The sequence below is a fragment of the Gymnoscopelus microlampas genome (genome assembly GCF_963454915.1).
Source record: "Gymnoscopelus microlampas genome assembly, chromosome: 10".
NCBI lineage: Eukaryota > Metazoa > Chordata > Actinopteri > Myctophiformes > Myctophidae > Gymnoscopelus > Gymnoscopelus microlampas.
In genome coordinates this window covers 17,506,718-17,522,630 of record NC_139947.1, presented here as the reverse complement: position 1 = coordinate 17,522,630, position 15,913 = coordinate 17,506,718, and the positions used below count along the sequence as shown (strand labels likewise).

General features: G+C 43.1%; 1 protein-coding gene across 6 annotated transcripts in view; it reads left to right on the top strand.

The window, feature by feature from the left end:
- The first annotated feature begins 1,123 nt into the window (after nt 1–1,123).
- Nucleotides 1,124–15,913, top strand: part of LOC311054400 (uncharacterized protein) — a 103,270-nt gene continuing 88,480 nt past the window's right edge. For 5 of the 6 annotated variants that reach the window (XM_084070338.1, XM_084070339.1, XM_084070336.1 and 2 more), the window contains exons 1-7: nt 1,124–1,179; nt 5,365–5,545; nt 8,696–8,812; nt 9,486–9,554; nt 11,684–11,752; nt 14,133–14,222; nt 15,789–15,878. In XM_084070338.1, coding sequence (XP_083926464.1) covers nt 8,749–8,812; nt 9,486–9,554; nt 11,684–11,752; nt 14,133–14,222; nt 15,789–15,878 — 382 coding nt within the window. In that variant the 5' untranslated portion in view covers nt 1,124–1,179; nt 5,365–5,545; nt 8,696–8,748. The remainder of the gene's footprint in view (nt 1,180–5,364; nt 5,546–8,695; nt 8,813–9,485; nt 9,555–11,683; nt 11,753–14,132; nt 14,223–15,788; nt 15,879–15,913) is intronic. The other variant, XM_084070337.1, reaches the window with a different exon arrangement.

Genomic DNA, 15,913 nt, shown 5'->3' with positions numbered 1-15,913 from the left:
TTTCTAGTTTATTTATTTCAGAAATGTTAGTTTACGTTATTTTGTTAGTTTTCGTTAACTATAATAACCTTGCTCTATAGTAGACTATACAGTACTGTACTGTAATATGTACTGGAGACTGTTTTGTTGTTAACCACTTGAATCCCAGCATCCCTATTCAGGGGGGAACATTTTCCAAAAATAACAGATCTTCAAGCATAGGAGCAAGCTCGTGAGCCTGTATATTGGCTATTTTCAGAGAAGAGATTTGGTGTAGATCAAAAAAAGAGTGCGACAAGTACAGTGCAGTAAGTGGTTAATATGAATTGAGTAGTTTCTAATCAAGTGTCTGAGTTCTTATCTGAGTTCAACAGCAGGAAGAACAGAACCCAGACAAAGTCAGTGCTGTGGGATGAACATAATGTCAGTCACATAATACATCCAAATCACTGCTCAGGGTTATTAAGACTATAGAAATATGGTTTATTGTCATTATCTATTACAGTGTGCCTAAAACAACAGTTTTTTCCCATGGAATCTGAGCATTATTTCCAAGAGGTTTGCTTTGGCACTGACCTCTGTCATAGTTCCATTAATGTTTTTATGCTTTTGTGTCTGTTGTCCTGTTGTATGAATATTCTAATACACTATGATCCGTCCGACTCAACGCTGGGCACTGCACTCCCTCGGGTTGTTGTCTGTGACACGCGTGCCAAATTGTATTACATGGATTACAGACGTACGGTACGTACTGAGATTCCATGCATTTATTGTAATAAGATCAGGAGAAAGAACAAAAATATACTGGAAAACTATCAAATTGAAGCTGATACATTTGTACTCCTGATTGAATGAAATTGGCAACACACCTGTAATGTGTTTTTAAAAGACCTGGAGAGACGGGGAGACCCCTGTTACTGAACAAACACTAGTTTATAGACAGGTTTCACACACAGAGAGAGAGAGAGAGAGAGAGAGAGAGAGAGAGAGAGAGAGAGAGAGAGAGAGAGATTAGTGCACAGTGCGCACGCGCCGGCCTCGTATTTGGACAACACAACACAGACAGCTAATCGGCTAGTAGCACTAGCTGCTACCTCTTTCTTTTCTTCCTCTTCTTTGCAAGGCATCCTGCAACAATTATGCGAAAAAAAGGACATCATTGACGAATGACGAGACGGAAAAGGCATAGGCATGTGGCAGGTAATGTGTTAGCCTCTGACTGAGACTGTTTTAAGACGTTTTAGACCAGGGTTCCTCAGCATGCCATCTCTCTGTGTGTTGTGTAGCCCATGGGTTCTCAAAGTGAGAACAAAGTCCTTGAGGGAGTTCCAGGGGGTCCCCAGCTAAATGATAGATTAGGCACCAAATGGAGCCTTATGGGTCTACTCTGTAAACTCTGAGTGTAGGCTACAAATGGAACCAACGGGTCCATTTGGTTCCATTTGTACACTCTGAGTTAAATTGACATAGATTTTACGATATAAATTGGGGTCCAAGAGAGAGAAATGCCATTGAATGGGGGTCCGTAGCCCCTAATGCATATCAAACTGGGGGTCCTTGACATTTAAATGGTTGAGAATCACTGCTAGAGCCGTAAAAAATCTTCTCTTATGGGGGTCCATGGCATATCTTTTCTAATGGGGGTCCGTCCGTGGGCTAATAAGTCTCAATTTGGGGGTCCGACATGAAAACGTTTGAGAACCACTGGTGTAGCCTGAGTGTGTGTGTGGGGAGGGAGGGAGGGAGGGGGCAGGGGGGGATTACTGCCGCTACAAAGTCTTTGCAGATCACAGCTGACAATTGACAAAACAAATATTATCTATTATCGGAGGTATTATTAATGTTATTGGTTTCATCGGGATGACGTATATAGACTCCGGGCATAGCGACGTAACATGGTCGCCACGCCCTTAAATCGTGCCACTTCCGCCGCCATGTTGAGGGAGTAGATTGACAGCTGCCACAAGTGTAGAGTAGTGTAGTCCTGTAGTCCTGTGTTTGTTGTCCAGCAAGTAGACGGTGTACATTATTATCTATCTCTAACTTGTCTGTTGCTCTAATTTAGCAATGGTACGACAGTGCTGCATTATCGGATGCAATGCCAAGGTTTCAGACGTTAAATTAAAAAAGTTAAATTGCACACATTTCCAACCTGGAGGAAAAGCTGTTGGAGATCAGATGTCGAGATATCAAAGAAACGGCTTGGCATGGGTATCTTAAATACAATGAGATTGAGCTATCAGCTAAATTGTGTTTCTCTATGTGTCCAGTCTGAGAAACGTAGTGTAACGTGGGTGCAGGCTCACGGTCACGGTGGCTGAGTAAACAGCTGTCTGTCTGTCAGCAAGAGTTAAGACGTCGGAGATATCAAATAAATGTAGTATGGCTTGGGTGTCAGCTGACCAAATAACATAACCTTCAACAACATTCCCAAACACATATAAGCTCAAACGAGCATGACAGCACACAATCAAACATGTAAACATCTGTTGGAGGCGAGAGGATCAGCATCAGCGTTGCCATGTCGGCTTATTATAAGCGACTTTGGGCTTCTTTTTCTGTGAAGTTGCTTGTAAAATTAGTAGTTTTGTATGGCTTATTTATAAAGTGTACTTGCTTATTTAGGCTTATTTAGGTACTTGCTTATTTAGGCTTATTTAGGTGCTTGATTATTTAGGCTTTTTAAAAAAAACAAAAAAAATTAAACCAGTGGTTCTCAAATCTTTTCATGAAAATGTTTTGTGCCAGGGAGCATTTGTGTTGTTAGAATGTTTTAAAAAATATTCCAAATATTCTTTATTTTATTGCAAGAGTTTTTTTTAATAACCTATGTACAAGCTCACGTGAGCTTGTAGATCGGCTATTTTCAAGTAGTCTATGTATCTAAGCCACTTCTTTTGGGCTTGTTTTCATAGACCTGGTTGCTTATTTCTCTCGCAAAACATGGCAACACTGATCGCAGGTAGCGTGCCTTTGCGTCTGCATTCAGCTTCTCTCTGTATGGTAACTCTCTGTCACGCATTGCCAGGTCCATCTTCTGTCCTTTACCAATAAATTCGCTGTAGTTCAGGACACGTCGTGACTCGTGGGTAACTGTCAATGTTGTTGATACGAGCTGTTGTTATGGAGCTCCCTTAATATGGCCACCGGAACTACTTCAGCCTAAGCTTGGCCACGCCTTTTGCCCGGAGTCTATACTTATTGTGCGCCACTACATATTTATATTTTATTATTTATTCCATAAGCCTTCACCAGGGGGTGCTGACGACCCCCCTGGCGCCGTCACTGGCCTTGGATCAAAACGAGGGGGAAGTGCGACGCTACCACCACACATTCTTACTCACATATTTACATATGGATAATTAATGCTCATTACAGGCCTATATATTTATTTTACTACTCGAGCACTATCCTATCCTATATTACATTAGCTCCGTTCCGTGAGCAGAAATAGGACATCCGGCTTTCAAGCTAGCAGAAATAAGGTTTCCGGTTGCCTTCAAAATAAGATGGTGCATTTTTTATGTTTTTTAAAAGACACAAATCTATTTTAAAAATACATTTATGATGTATGCCTTTTAAATGACTCATACTAAAACACTTCTAAGTGGCAAAAAAAAAAAAAAAAAAAGACACTTGTATTTAGAAAATACATTTATGATGTACAGTATGTCTTTTTAAATGACATACCGTTGACTTTAGTGGTGGAGGTGTAATAACTCCGAAAAAGAACGACTGTCCGTATCGGTGGGGAATGGACCCTTGGGTTTGCATGGGCCCGTTTTAAGGATATATCTTTTGGTGTTGGCGTCCTCAACATTTTCACAGAAATTGGCCCGATCAGTCGGAAAGCACTCCAGGGGAGTGCTGTCATCATCCATGGTCTCAATTTCACCCATGGCATGAGGAGAAGATCTGCTGCTTTCACTCCCAGTGTCCACTTCTTCCACTTGCAGTGTGGGTGAGGGGAGGGGGAGCTGCTGGTCCAACACCGGGCCCGCATCCTCTCCTAAGGAGCAGCTAGCATCTGCCGAGTCCCTATCATCATCATCATCATCGTCACTAAGAGACAGAGAGAAGGACTCTCAAGTAGGGCTCGGCGGCTACTATAAGAACCATAAACAATTTAATAAATCATTTTCTTGTAGACAGTGAGTGACACCGACAGTCATACCTGTTAATCTGGCTCCTGTGTTCCCTTGACCCAGATGCTGGTATGCAATGATGTCGGGTTCAGGCTCATCTACAGGTGGACGAGGAGTAGGTCGAACAAAATAGCCATCTAATTTGGGAAGTTTAGCATTTGCTTGTTCCCTTTTTTCCTTTTCCTTGCGCTTTTTATTACCACTTTTGTGTTTATATGCATTTCCACTCATGATTAGGCCGTGCCGTAAACAATGCTGAAGGCTACCTGTCCTGGCTTGTGTTGACAAGTGATTGATGATGACGTACAGGTCACGGGTGGCAATATACATACATTTGGAGATAAGATAATGAAAGCGATTGTGATTCATTTGTATATTTGCATTACTGTGAGTGAAAATAAACCGACAACACGCAACATAACATTTCAATATTATTTTAATGATGATAATGCTTTAAATGAGAGGCGTAGAGGCGGAGCACGTCCATGTGAGATCTGACGGCCCGGGCCCTCCAGGGTCGCGGGCCCGTAGGCGGCCGCCTCCCCGGACGCTCCGCCACTGTCATGAGGTGTCAACGATGATGAGTGATTAAATTGTATTTGTCTCTGCCACTGATCAACGAGGCCATAATCAAGTCCAGAATGAATTAGCATTGCTCAGGTGCCACACCCAATAATGGGTGTGGCTTAGCCTACAGTTGGCTTAAATAGTTCACCTTGCTCTCTGACAATTCATTTATTTTCAAAACTGTTGCTGGTAACTTGTCTGTGATATGTATCATGGTGTTTTATGGCAAGCGTGTAGAGGGGGTCTCCCCGAACGCGTGCGTATGTCACAAGTGTTGGCATCCCCAGCCGTCTCCGGTCCAGTGTCCACTATTGTCTGAAAACGGCACTTTTCTGACCTCTGACCTCACTGGACGGTCCGCCACACTTTTTTCTACACCTCTCCCGCTTAGCGGATAGTGTGGCGGTGTAGAGGGGATCTCCCCGAACGCGTGCGTATGTCACAAGTGTTGGCATCCCCAGCCGTCTCCGGTCCAGTGTCCAATTTCTATAGGCTATGCACTCCTTTGAACAGCATTTATCCATTTAGATACATTTTTAATGTTTTAAAAAAAGTTTTTGTTACACAGAAACATAATATGTGTTGTATAGCTTCGTTTAAATGCTTAATTTATACTTTTAATGTGCAAGTGAACCGTTTTTCAATGGTTTTCAATGGCTTCTTTTTACTCTAGAGGGTACTCTTATTCTGAAGAGATCGTCGACCGGAAGTTATTTCTGCTCACGGAACACAGCTAGAGCCAGCTCTACTCCAGTCGACGCTGCTTCTCCACAGACACATTCTTCCACTTCTACAACGACCAGCAACACCTCTTTGCCATTGCACCGTGTCTTCTGCTTCCCAATTCCATTCAGGTCAGTACCACGCTAATAAACTAACGCTGTACCTCATAATAACACGCTTTTGCACCGTGTCTTCCGCTTCCCCACTCCATTTTCTACCACTTACCCCACCGAAATTCTAACGTCGGCCACCACCCCCCCTCCGCACACCACTGTTTGTTTACTCCCCCCCCCCCCCCCCCCGCCTCAGTGTCTGTCGACAACATTCCTCGCGCCCTCCATCCCTGCCCCCAAGCCAGCCCCTGTATCGCCCCATGTATACTATGCACGCTTTGCTCACCACACATGCCAGAATGTATTTACAAAACACATTCACACCAACGCAATTTACACACATCACCTCACACGCACTCTTAGCCCCTACGGAACCTCTCCCTCCGCTATGTAGCTCCGAGATGAGGTCCCTCTTTAGTTTCTGCCGTATGCTGTAGGCCTTGTCGCACATTTTCCACTTTACATGTTTCTTACCCCTTTCTGCACATCGTATCCAAAAAGTAAAGCATTTGCGCCACTCTCTCATATGTTTTAAGTTTTAGCTGGCAATAAAATCTATCTAACGAGTTGAAGAAAGTATTTAATTTGCCTCGGTTTTCATCCGGTTCCATGTTTTTAAGACATTGCGCAAGAGTTGCGCCCGTAGACATAACATTACTGATTCCCCTACTGGTCAAATGTTGAATTGCATCTTCTAATGCAAAATATTATGGAACCGGATGAAAACCGAGGCAAATTAAATACTTTCTTCAACTCGTTAGATAGATTTTATTGCCAGCTAAAACTTAAAACATATGAGAGAGTGGCGCAAATGCTTTACTTTTTGGATACGATGTGCAGAAAGGGGTAAGAAACATGTAAAGTGGAAAATGTGCGACAAGGCCTACAGCATACGGCAGAAACTAAAGAGGGACCTCATCTCGGAGCTACATAGCGGAGGGAGAGGTTCCGTAGGGGCTAACGCACTCTGTGCCCCCCCCCCCCCCCACTTACTGCACCTTTTGTTTCAAAGTTTCACTGCACAGCTCCAGACTTCTTTCTTCACTCTTGCTTTCAGTTGCTTTCTCTATTCCCAAAATCTGTGCTCAAATTCATGTCTTCACTGTTTGCCTCACTGCCTGTTAAGTATTGTTTTAGCCATTACTTTTAAGCCATTGTTTTCTTGGCCCCTCCTTCACTTTGTCATTCCTAATTTTTACCAGGTGCTCGAAGAGCGCCTGAGTCTACAAACAGCCTCAGTAGACTTTCGCCACCTGAGTGCTTAGGTGTCGACACCTAAGCACTCAGGGGTCGACACCTAAGTCTCATTGGCTGTCCTGGCTGTCCTTCACACTTCCCCCCCGTTTAAGCCAATGGGGAGTAAGTGTCCTTTAAAGCACCCGCCTCTCCTCCTTTGCAGGAGCGAGAGATTTGCAGCAGAGTCAGAGAGAGGGAGAGAGCCCCCCCCCCCCACACACACACACACACACACACACACACACACACTAGAGATGCCGCGATCCGATTTATCAATGAAAAAATGTGGATCGGATCGGATTCCAGCAAAATGACCGATAAAACGCTCCGATTAAAGCACTCCATTCCAGTAATCCGCTCCAGCACTTTGATTGCCATTAAAACCAAATACATGATGTTGCTCACATGTTGCAAACACAGCAGCTATAGGTGAGGGCGGCCCCAGCTAAACAACAGGCCGCTCGATGTTCGTTTGTATGGAAGAATTTCACTGAAGATGTGGACAAATACAACGGTGGGGTGACGACGGTAGTTGACGAGCTTAGCATTGTTAAGCGTCGTGGTTGAACTTGCGTCATGGTTGAACTTACACCTGGTGTTTGCATTTCTCCATTTACAACTCGTACATCTACATAAACGTTCAGATTTCAAATATAAAGTGCTTATCTCATGGCTACGGGTGTTAGAATTATATACGGGCCCTCATAAGCACCCGTATCGTCCGTATCGTTCAATACAAAGCTTTTTGATCCGATTGGTGGCCATTGTCTCCGTTTTTTTTCCAACCGCGGCTGTAGCGGTTGGGGGGTGTATGCACTCTGATACATTAGAACTCTATGAGGAAATGGCCGCCGATTGCATTCAAATGCTTTGTATTGAACAATACGGAATATACGGGTACTGAGACCCACCCGAAATGAAGTGTAACATCCGTGGCCATGGGGTAAGCACTTCATATTTTACATCTGAACGTTTATGTAGATGTAGCCTTACAGGCTGTAAATTAACAAAGTGTAAACGCCATGTTGCAGTTCAACAAAGACGTCACAACGTCGTGTCGCTGTTTATTTGCAGTGCTGGAAAGTAACTGAGTACATTTACTCAAGTACTGTACTGAGCTTGTAGATCTGCTATTTTCAAAGATTTAGTACTTTCACTTTTGGTACTTTACGTACATTTTAATACCAATACTTTTGTACTTTCACTCAAGTTAATTTTGAATTCTGGCCTTTTACTTGTAACAGAGTATTTTCATATTGCAGTATTGGTACTTTTACTTAAGTAGAGAATTTGAGTACTTTTTCCACCACTGCTTATTTGGGCTTGCTTTCAAGATTCTTTTTGAAAATAGCTGATGTAATTGGCCTCAAGTGGTCGCGTTGTGAGCTTGTAGATCTGCTATTTTCACAGATTTAGTACTTTTACTTTTGGTACTTTCAGTACATTTTGATGCCAATACTTTTTTGTACTATTAAGTTATTCTTTGGCCATGTTCACACTGACCTCAATCTTCGCCATTGTTGGGAAGACCCGTGTGGTGTCACAAAATGTTGCCACCACTTACATAAAAACCATTATAGCGTTTATTGTCGCAGATTCAATGTTGCCAGGTTTGGCGAGAGAAACAAGCAATCCGAAAAACAAGTAATCAGGTCTATGAAAACACACACACACACACACACACACACACACACACACACACACACACACACACACACACACACACACACACACACACACAGCACCTGGTAGGATATGACTTCAAGTCATTTCTTTCTTGTTCCTTTGCTGTTTGTTGCTCTGCAAAGCACTTTGCGCTGCATTTATGTCACGGAAGCTGCTACATAACAAACACCATTCTTACTTTACTATTACACATTACAAGGTCTCAAACCACACTTACAGTGGCTGACAATGTTCCCTACTTTATAGTTTACCTACAAGGACGCCACTCCACATCGGGAGAGCCACATACCGTGCTTTTCATGATGAAAAAGAAAAGTCGATTGTGTTATCGACGCAAGTGTCCCCGCGTGGTAAAGGCATCAGGTAATGCACTACAATACCACCACCCTCTTTGTCAGTGCCTCCCACTCTGCACTCCTCTCCATTGCATGTCATCAGTTCTTCCATTGCACTTCACATTACACATGGTGCCACAGTCATTGCAAACATTTACACAAGCCAACACATTTCTTTACCCCTGCACTACACACTACACATTACCCACACATTCCATGTTTCACACAACGCTGCCACACTCACTACACTCGGATGCCTATGCAATTGCCTTCACCTTCATGTCACACTGATACAGTAGGTGCCGTGCAGCAAACTACATGCATCTTCAAACATACATTCACACATACATATATATAGATATATGTACACAGCTCTGTGGATACATATCTATGTGTGTTTGTATGGCTGTGTGTTTTTCTGTGTCTTCACCCACACCACTATCGTCTTCCCTCAGCTCAGCCCAGACGAAAAAAAATACAACCTCTCAGCTCCGCCCAGGCAGAACAAAACACAACCACACATTACTTCTTCACATAATAGCATTACTGCTTATTACAGGCCTATACATTGCTTAATGACTCCGGCAAAAATTACACACATAACCTGCTTTACACACACCACCCAAACTCACCACACATGCAGTCAATCAATTTCTTCTGCAATTAACGTGCCATACTGTTCATACCACCTCACTTCACAGCTGACAACCACGACGTCAGTCCACCAGGCCTACTTCCCACACCTTCATTGACGCTGCCTGACAGCCAAGGTAATGGCTTATGTTCTTCTCATCACTTCCACACACTCTGTCCACTCAACTCTATCTCCCACCTATAAACTCACATCACCAACATGCGCTCAGCCCAGCCAGAACAACACTACACCACACATTATTTCACAACTAATTGTGGGCTCACTGCAGCAGCAGCGAGCACACTATAGATATCTTCACTATTTATTTATTCTCCCCCAAAAGTATGGCACCTAACTACTCCCACATACTTTCACTTAGAAACTCCATTCAAACTTTAAAAAATCCAGCTTACTGTGGACATGTGTGCTTGTACTTTTCTTTTTGAAATAATTTGTAGTTTTTGAAATATTTAACTTTAAGCACCCAAAGCATTTCCAATGGGTTTTGCTAGTGGGGAGAGAGAAGGACAGAGGAGAAATGCCCCGTGTTTTCACTGTGTCTTTGGGGCGGTGTAGCCGTCCCCTATAAGTGAGTTTTGGACACCGACCAAAAGATTTGTATACCCCCTAACCCTTCCATTGTTAATGCAAATCGATACTTTTGCAAAGTCAGCCAATCCCATTACAGCTAGTGGCATCACCACTAACTGTAATGTGATTGGCTGACTTTGCAAATTCAGGACTGTGATTGGCTAGCGAAATACATGACACATGTGCAGCCCTATGAATAGCAGTATGGACTTTAAAAAAAAGTCATTTATCCTTTTTTTAAAGTGAGTCATGTTGTGATGACCACACACCGCCCACTTCACACTGGGTGTGATTTTTAGCGGCGCTAGCCGCTCTATACCTTTAGGTATAGAGCGGATCCTGCTCTATACCTGACTTTGTCCGTCAACGTTCTGATTGGTCAGGTCCGTCAACGTTCTGATTGGTCAGGTCCGTCAACGTTCTGATTGGTCAGGTGCGTCAACAAAGTGATTGGTCAAGCTTCACATGACACGTGGCTATAAACACATTATAAACACATCGATGACAAAATGTATCAAAGCGCCGCTACCTTCACACAGGGTGTGATTTTTTTACACTACAAATGTTTATTTTACATCACCAAGTTTGCACAGGTCTGCTCTCTGATTTAATCCAAAGATCTAAGCTCTGTGATGTATATATTTCGAGTTAAGACCATTAATATCAACCCATGTGTCTTCACACTCTAGCAATCATTACACCTGGTGCAGCAAACTACATGCATCTTCAAACATACATTCACACATACATATATATAGATATATGTACACAGCTCTGTGGATACATATCTATGTGTGTTTGTATGGCTGTGTGTTTTTCTGTGTCTTCACCCACACCACTATCGTCTTCCCTCAGCTCAGCCCAGAAAAAAAAAATACAACCTCTCATCTCCGCCCAGGCAGAACAAAACACAACCACACATTACTTCTTCACATAAAAGCATTACTGCCCATTACAGGCCTATACATTGCTTAATGACTCCGGCAAAAATTACACACATAACCTGCTTTACACACACCACCCAAACTCACCACACCTGCAGTCAATCAATTTCTTCTGCAATTAAAGGGATAGTAGGGAGTTCAGACATAATCAAAGAAAAAAACTATTGTCAAACACACCGCCCCTCCAGCAGTTCTTTTCCCCGACCACCAGGGGGTGACGCAGGGCGGACTTTTTAAATGAGTCATGCCCAGAATAGGTTGCCTTAAGCGGATACAATTCGCGGAAATGCCCGACCCTACGGTTCTCTGAATTTATATTTTTAAATAGGCTCTTTCATGATAAATTGACCACATAGATGAAGTTAAACAACTAAATTCTATCCAAACGATTTTTTAAAAGTAAATTCTGTGCCTCAAAAAAGAAGTTTGAGAGCGTTTTAAAACCGAAAGTAAAAAGTTGATACGGGCACGGACGCGCACGGACACGCACATGCGTGCGTTAATTTACGTCCCGGTGATAAACAACATGAATATAAACAGAAGGGAAAATACGGATTTCAGATAGAGGACTGTGTGTCAATGCAGGAAAACACCCCAGCACCATTATATAGTGGCTGATAGAGGGGAGAAAATGCAAAATATATATATATGAATATTTTTTTAATTTAGGCTTAATGATCCCTACAATCCCTTTAACGTGCCATACTGTTCATACCACCTCACTTCACAGCTGACAACCACGACGTCAGTCCACCAGGCCTACTTCCCACACCTTCATTGACGCTGCCTGACAGCCAAGGTAATGGCTTATGTTCTTCTCATCACTTCCACACACTCTGTCCACTCAACTCTATCTCCCACCTATAAACTCACATCACCAACATGCGCTCAGCGCAGCCAGAACAACACACCACCACACATTATTTCACACCTAATTTACATCACCAAGTTTGCACAGGTCTGCTCTCTGATTTAATCCAAATATCTAAGCTGTGTGATGTATATATTGCGAGTTAAGACCATTAATATCAACCCATGTCTCTTCACACTCTAGCAATCATTACACCTGGTGAAAGCTAGCCTGTCATTCATTGGCTGCTCAGTGGTGCAGCAAAGTAACTAAGTGCATGTACTCAAGTACTATGCAAGTGCTTACAATGCACAATACAATGTTGAGGTACTTTTACTTTACTTTCTATTTCTGTTACGTCTACTCCACTACAATTACAGCATATGACAGCTTTAGTTACATTACATTTTTGATTATTAATACAAAACCTACAGTAACCACACATAGCCGATCTACAATGTGACGCGTTATGAGCTTGTAGATCTGCTATTTTCTGAACATTGAGTACTTTTATTTTGGTACTCAAAGTATAAAAACTAGGGATGCACCGAATATTCGGCCACCGAAACATATTGGCCGAAAATGGTTAAAAAATGCATTTTCGTCTTTCGGCCGAAAGGGTTTTAACGCTGAAAAAATATCACCGAAAGACACCGAAACATATCGGCCGAAAGACACCGAAACATATCGGCCGATATCACCGAAAGACACGGAAACAATGCTATTTTCAAAAAATCTTGGAATAAAATGTGGAATATTATTATTATATAATTATATAAATGTTTACATTTTACAATCTTTCAGCAGTCAGTCTGGAATTAATGTATGGATTCAAAAGTGCTGAATAAATGTTTTATGGTACTCATAATAGTAGGGTTGTCCGATATTGGCTTTTTTACCGATAACCGATATACCGATATTGTCCAACTCTTAATTACCGATACCGATATCAACCGATACCGATATATGCGGGGATTATTGTGATTAGGGTAAGCTCAAATTTCATATCACACACACCATATACAGTAAGAACTCCTGTAACTTATTTATAAAGCAAAAAAAAAAATATTTTTTTTTTTTTCAAAAACCGATACCGATATTTTCCCGATATCAATTTTTATGCTAATATCGGCCGATAATATCGGGAGGCCGATAATATCGGACATCCCTACATAATAGTGATTATTATTTAAGTTAAGTTTTGCCATAATCATGTATTTTGCCATTAATCAGGTAGCTGATCAACATTGGTAAACAAATAAATTCATTATATATATTTATGATATTCGGCCTTTCGGTATTCGGTTTTCGGCCAACTGTTTTCTGTTTTCGGCGTTCGGTTTCGGCCAAGAATTTCCCATTCGGTGCATCCCTAATAAAAACGTAGCTAAAACGTTTGTACACTACATGCTCCAAACCCCCCCCCCCCCTCCCCCCACACACACACACCCCATACTCCACTGCCACTCCCCCCCCCCTCTGTCATACTTCGACTATTCAAAAAAAGATGATCTACAATGTGATGCGTTGTGAGCTTGTAGATCTGATATTTTGGGAAAACCTTTTTGGAAAGTGTGAGTACAGGGGGTGGCAGCGGCTGGATGGCAACTGCGAGGTTCCCAGTTCGATCCCAGGCTCCCCCAGAGTTAGTGTCGAGGTGTTCTTGAGCAAGACGCTGAACCCCTAATTGCTCCCGATGAGCAGGTGCCTTGCATGGTTTCCTCCGCCATCGGTGTATGAATGTATGTGTAAATGGGTGAAATTTTAATTGCAATAATTTTGTACATTTCAAGCTCCAATTTAACACTAATGGTGTGTATTGGTCAACATGACCTCACACAACCCCCCCCACACACACACTGTAAACCATCGGAAATAGCTCATCTACAAGCTCACTGGAGCCAGGGGGGAGCACCTCACACCCATCACTCCTGCCCCCTATACCCCTCCATCCCCCCTTACTACAATCAGCTATGCAAGCAGGTGTGTAACTGATGACAATTAGGAAAATGATAACAGGTGCTCCCAACCTGATCAAACGGAGGCACATCTACACCCACAACGCAAAGACAGAGATACCAGGTCAAACAGAATTTGTACTTTTTATAACTACAGTGTTTTGGCTTTAAAGCGAGCCCACATTGTTTCTTTATAGGAACAATATTTTCTAGTTACATATATATCATTACTGCTCCATACAGGCCCACATGGTATGTTCCACCCAAACCAGCCCACATCACCCACCTGCACTGAATCAGCACGCATCTCAGATCTATATACCATTACTGCTCATTACACTACCTCATATACAACTGTCTTCACTTCTCAGCTCAACTCCTAGCAAAGAAGACACCCCGGCAGGAGCAACTATGCCAGGCACAGAGACGGAGACGCGCATTGAAGGAGGCAGAGGCCACAGGTAACTACTGATATTTTCGACGCAAATCTATTTCATCAGCTATGAACCTCATATACTGTACATACCACAGCACTTCTCAGCTGCCAACCAACACATCACCAACATGCACACATAAGTACACTGTCTGTGTGTGTCTCTTCCCTTATCAGCTGCACACCATGCACACAGTCGCCAGAGAACGCACCAGGCTACTGACACAGAACAACAACACCATGGACCAGCCGTCCTCTGCTCTTGCATTGTGCTTAACATTACACATGTTGCCACACTAACTGCAACCTATCCCTTTAACCGATACATTGCTTTCACCTCCAGATACATCACCACACACTACATACACAGCAACATGCGTGTGCGTGCATGTACTTCTGTGTCCACCCCCACACCCCTATCTACATTTTGCAGCCCACCACAAGCTAGCGAGAACACCAGCCCCCCACTCTTTGACGCATATATCGCACAATCACCATTACTGCTCATTACCGCACCTCAGATCTATATACCATTACTGCTCATTACACTACCTCATATACAACTGTCTTCACTTCTCAGCTCAACTCCTCATTGAGTACTTTTATTTTGGTACTCAAAGTATAAAAACGTAGCTAAAACGTTTGTACACTACATGCTCCAAACCCCCCCCCCCCCTCCCCCCACACACACACACCCCATACTCCACTGCCACTCCCCCCCCCCCCCCCCTCTGTCATACTTCGACTATTCAAAAAAAGATGATCTACAATGTGATGCGTTGTGAGCTTGTAGATCTGCTATTTTTGGAAAACCTTTTTGGAAAGTGTGAGTACAGGGGGTGGCAGCGGCTGGATGGCAACTGCGAGGTTCCCAGTTCGATCCCAGGCTCCCCCAGAGTTAGTGTCGAGGTGTTCTTGAGCAAGACGCTGAACCCCTAATTGCTCCCGATGAGCAGGTGCCTTGCATGGTTTCCTCCGCCATCGGTGTATGAATGTATGTGTAAATGGGTGAAATTTTAATTGTAATTATGTTGTACATTTCAAGCTCCAATTTAACACTAATGGTGTGTATTGGTCAACATGACCTCACACAACTCCCCCCCCCCCCCCCCCCCACCCACACACTGTAAACCATTGGAAATAGCTCATCTACAAGCTCACTGGAGCCAGGGGGGAGCACCTCACACCCATCACTCCTGCCCCCTACACCCCTCCATCCCCCCTTACTACAATCAGCTATGCAAGCAGGTGTGTAACTGATGACAATTAGGAAAATGATAACAGGTGCTCCCAACCTGATCAAACGGAGGCACATCTACACCCACAACGCAAAGACAGAGATACCAGGTCAAACAGAATTTGTACTTTTTATAACTACAGTATTTTGGCTTTAAAGCGAGCCCACATTGTTTCTTTATAGGAACAATATTTTCTAGTTACATATATATCATTACTGCTCCATACAGGCCCACATGGTATGTTCCACCCAAACCAGCCCACATCACCCACCTGCACTGAATCAGCACGCATCTCAGATCTATATACCATTACTGCTCATTACACTACCTCATATACAACTGTCTTCACTTCTCAGCTCAACTCCTAGCAAAGAAGACACCCCGGCAGGAGCAACTATGCCAGGCACAGAGACGGAGACGCGCATTGAAGGAGGCAGAGGCCACAGGTAACTACTGATATTTTCGACGCGAATCTATTTCA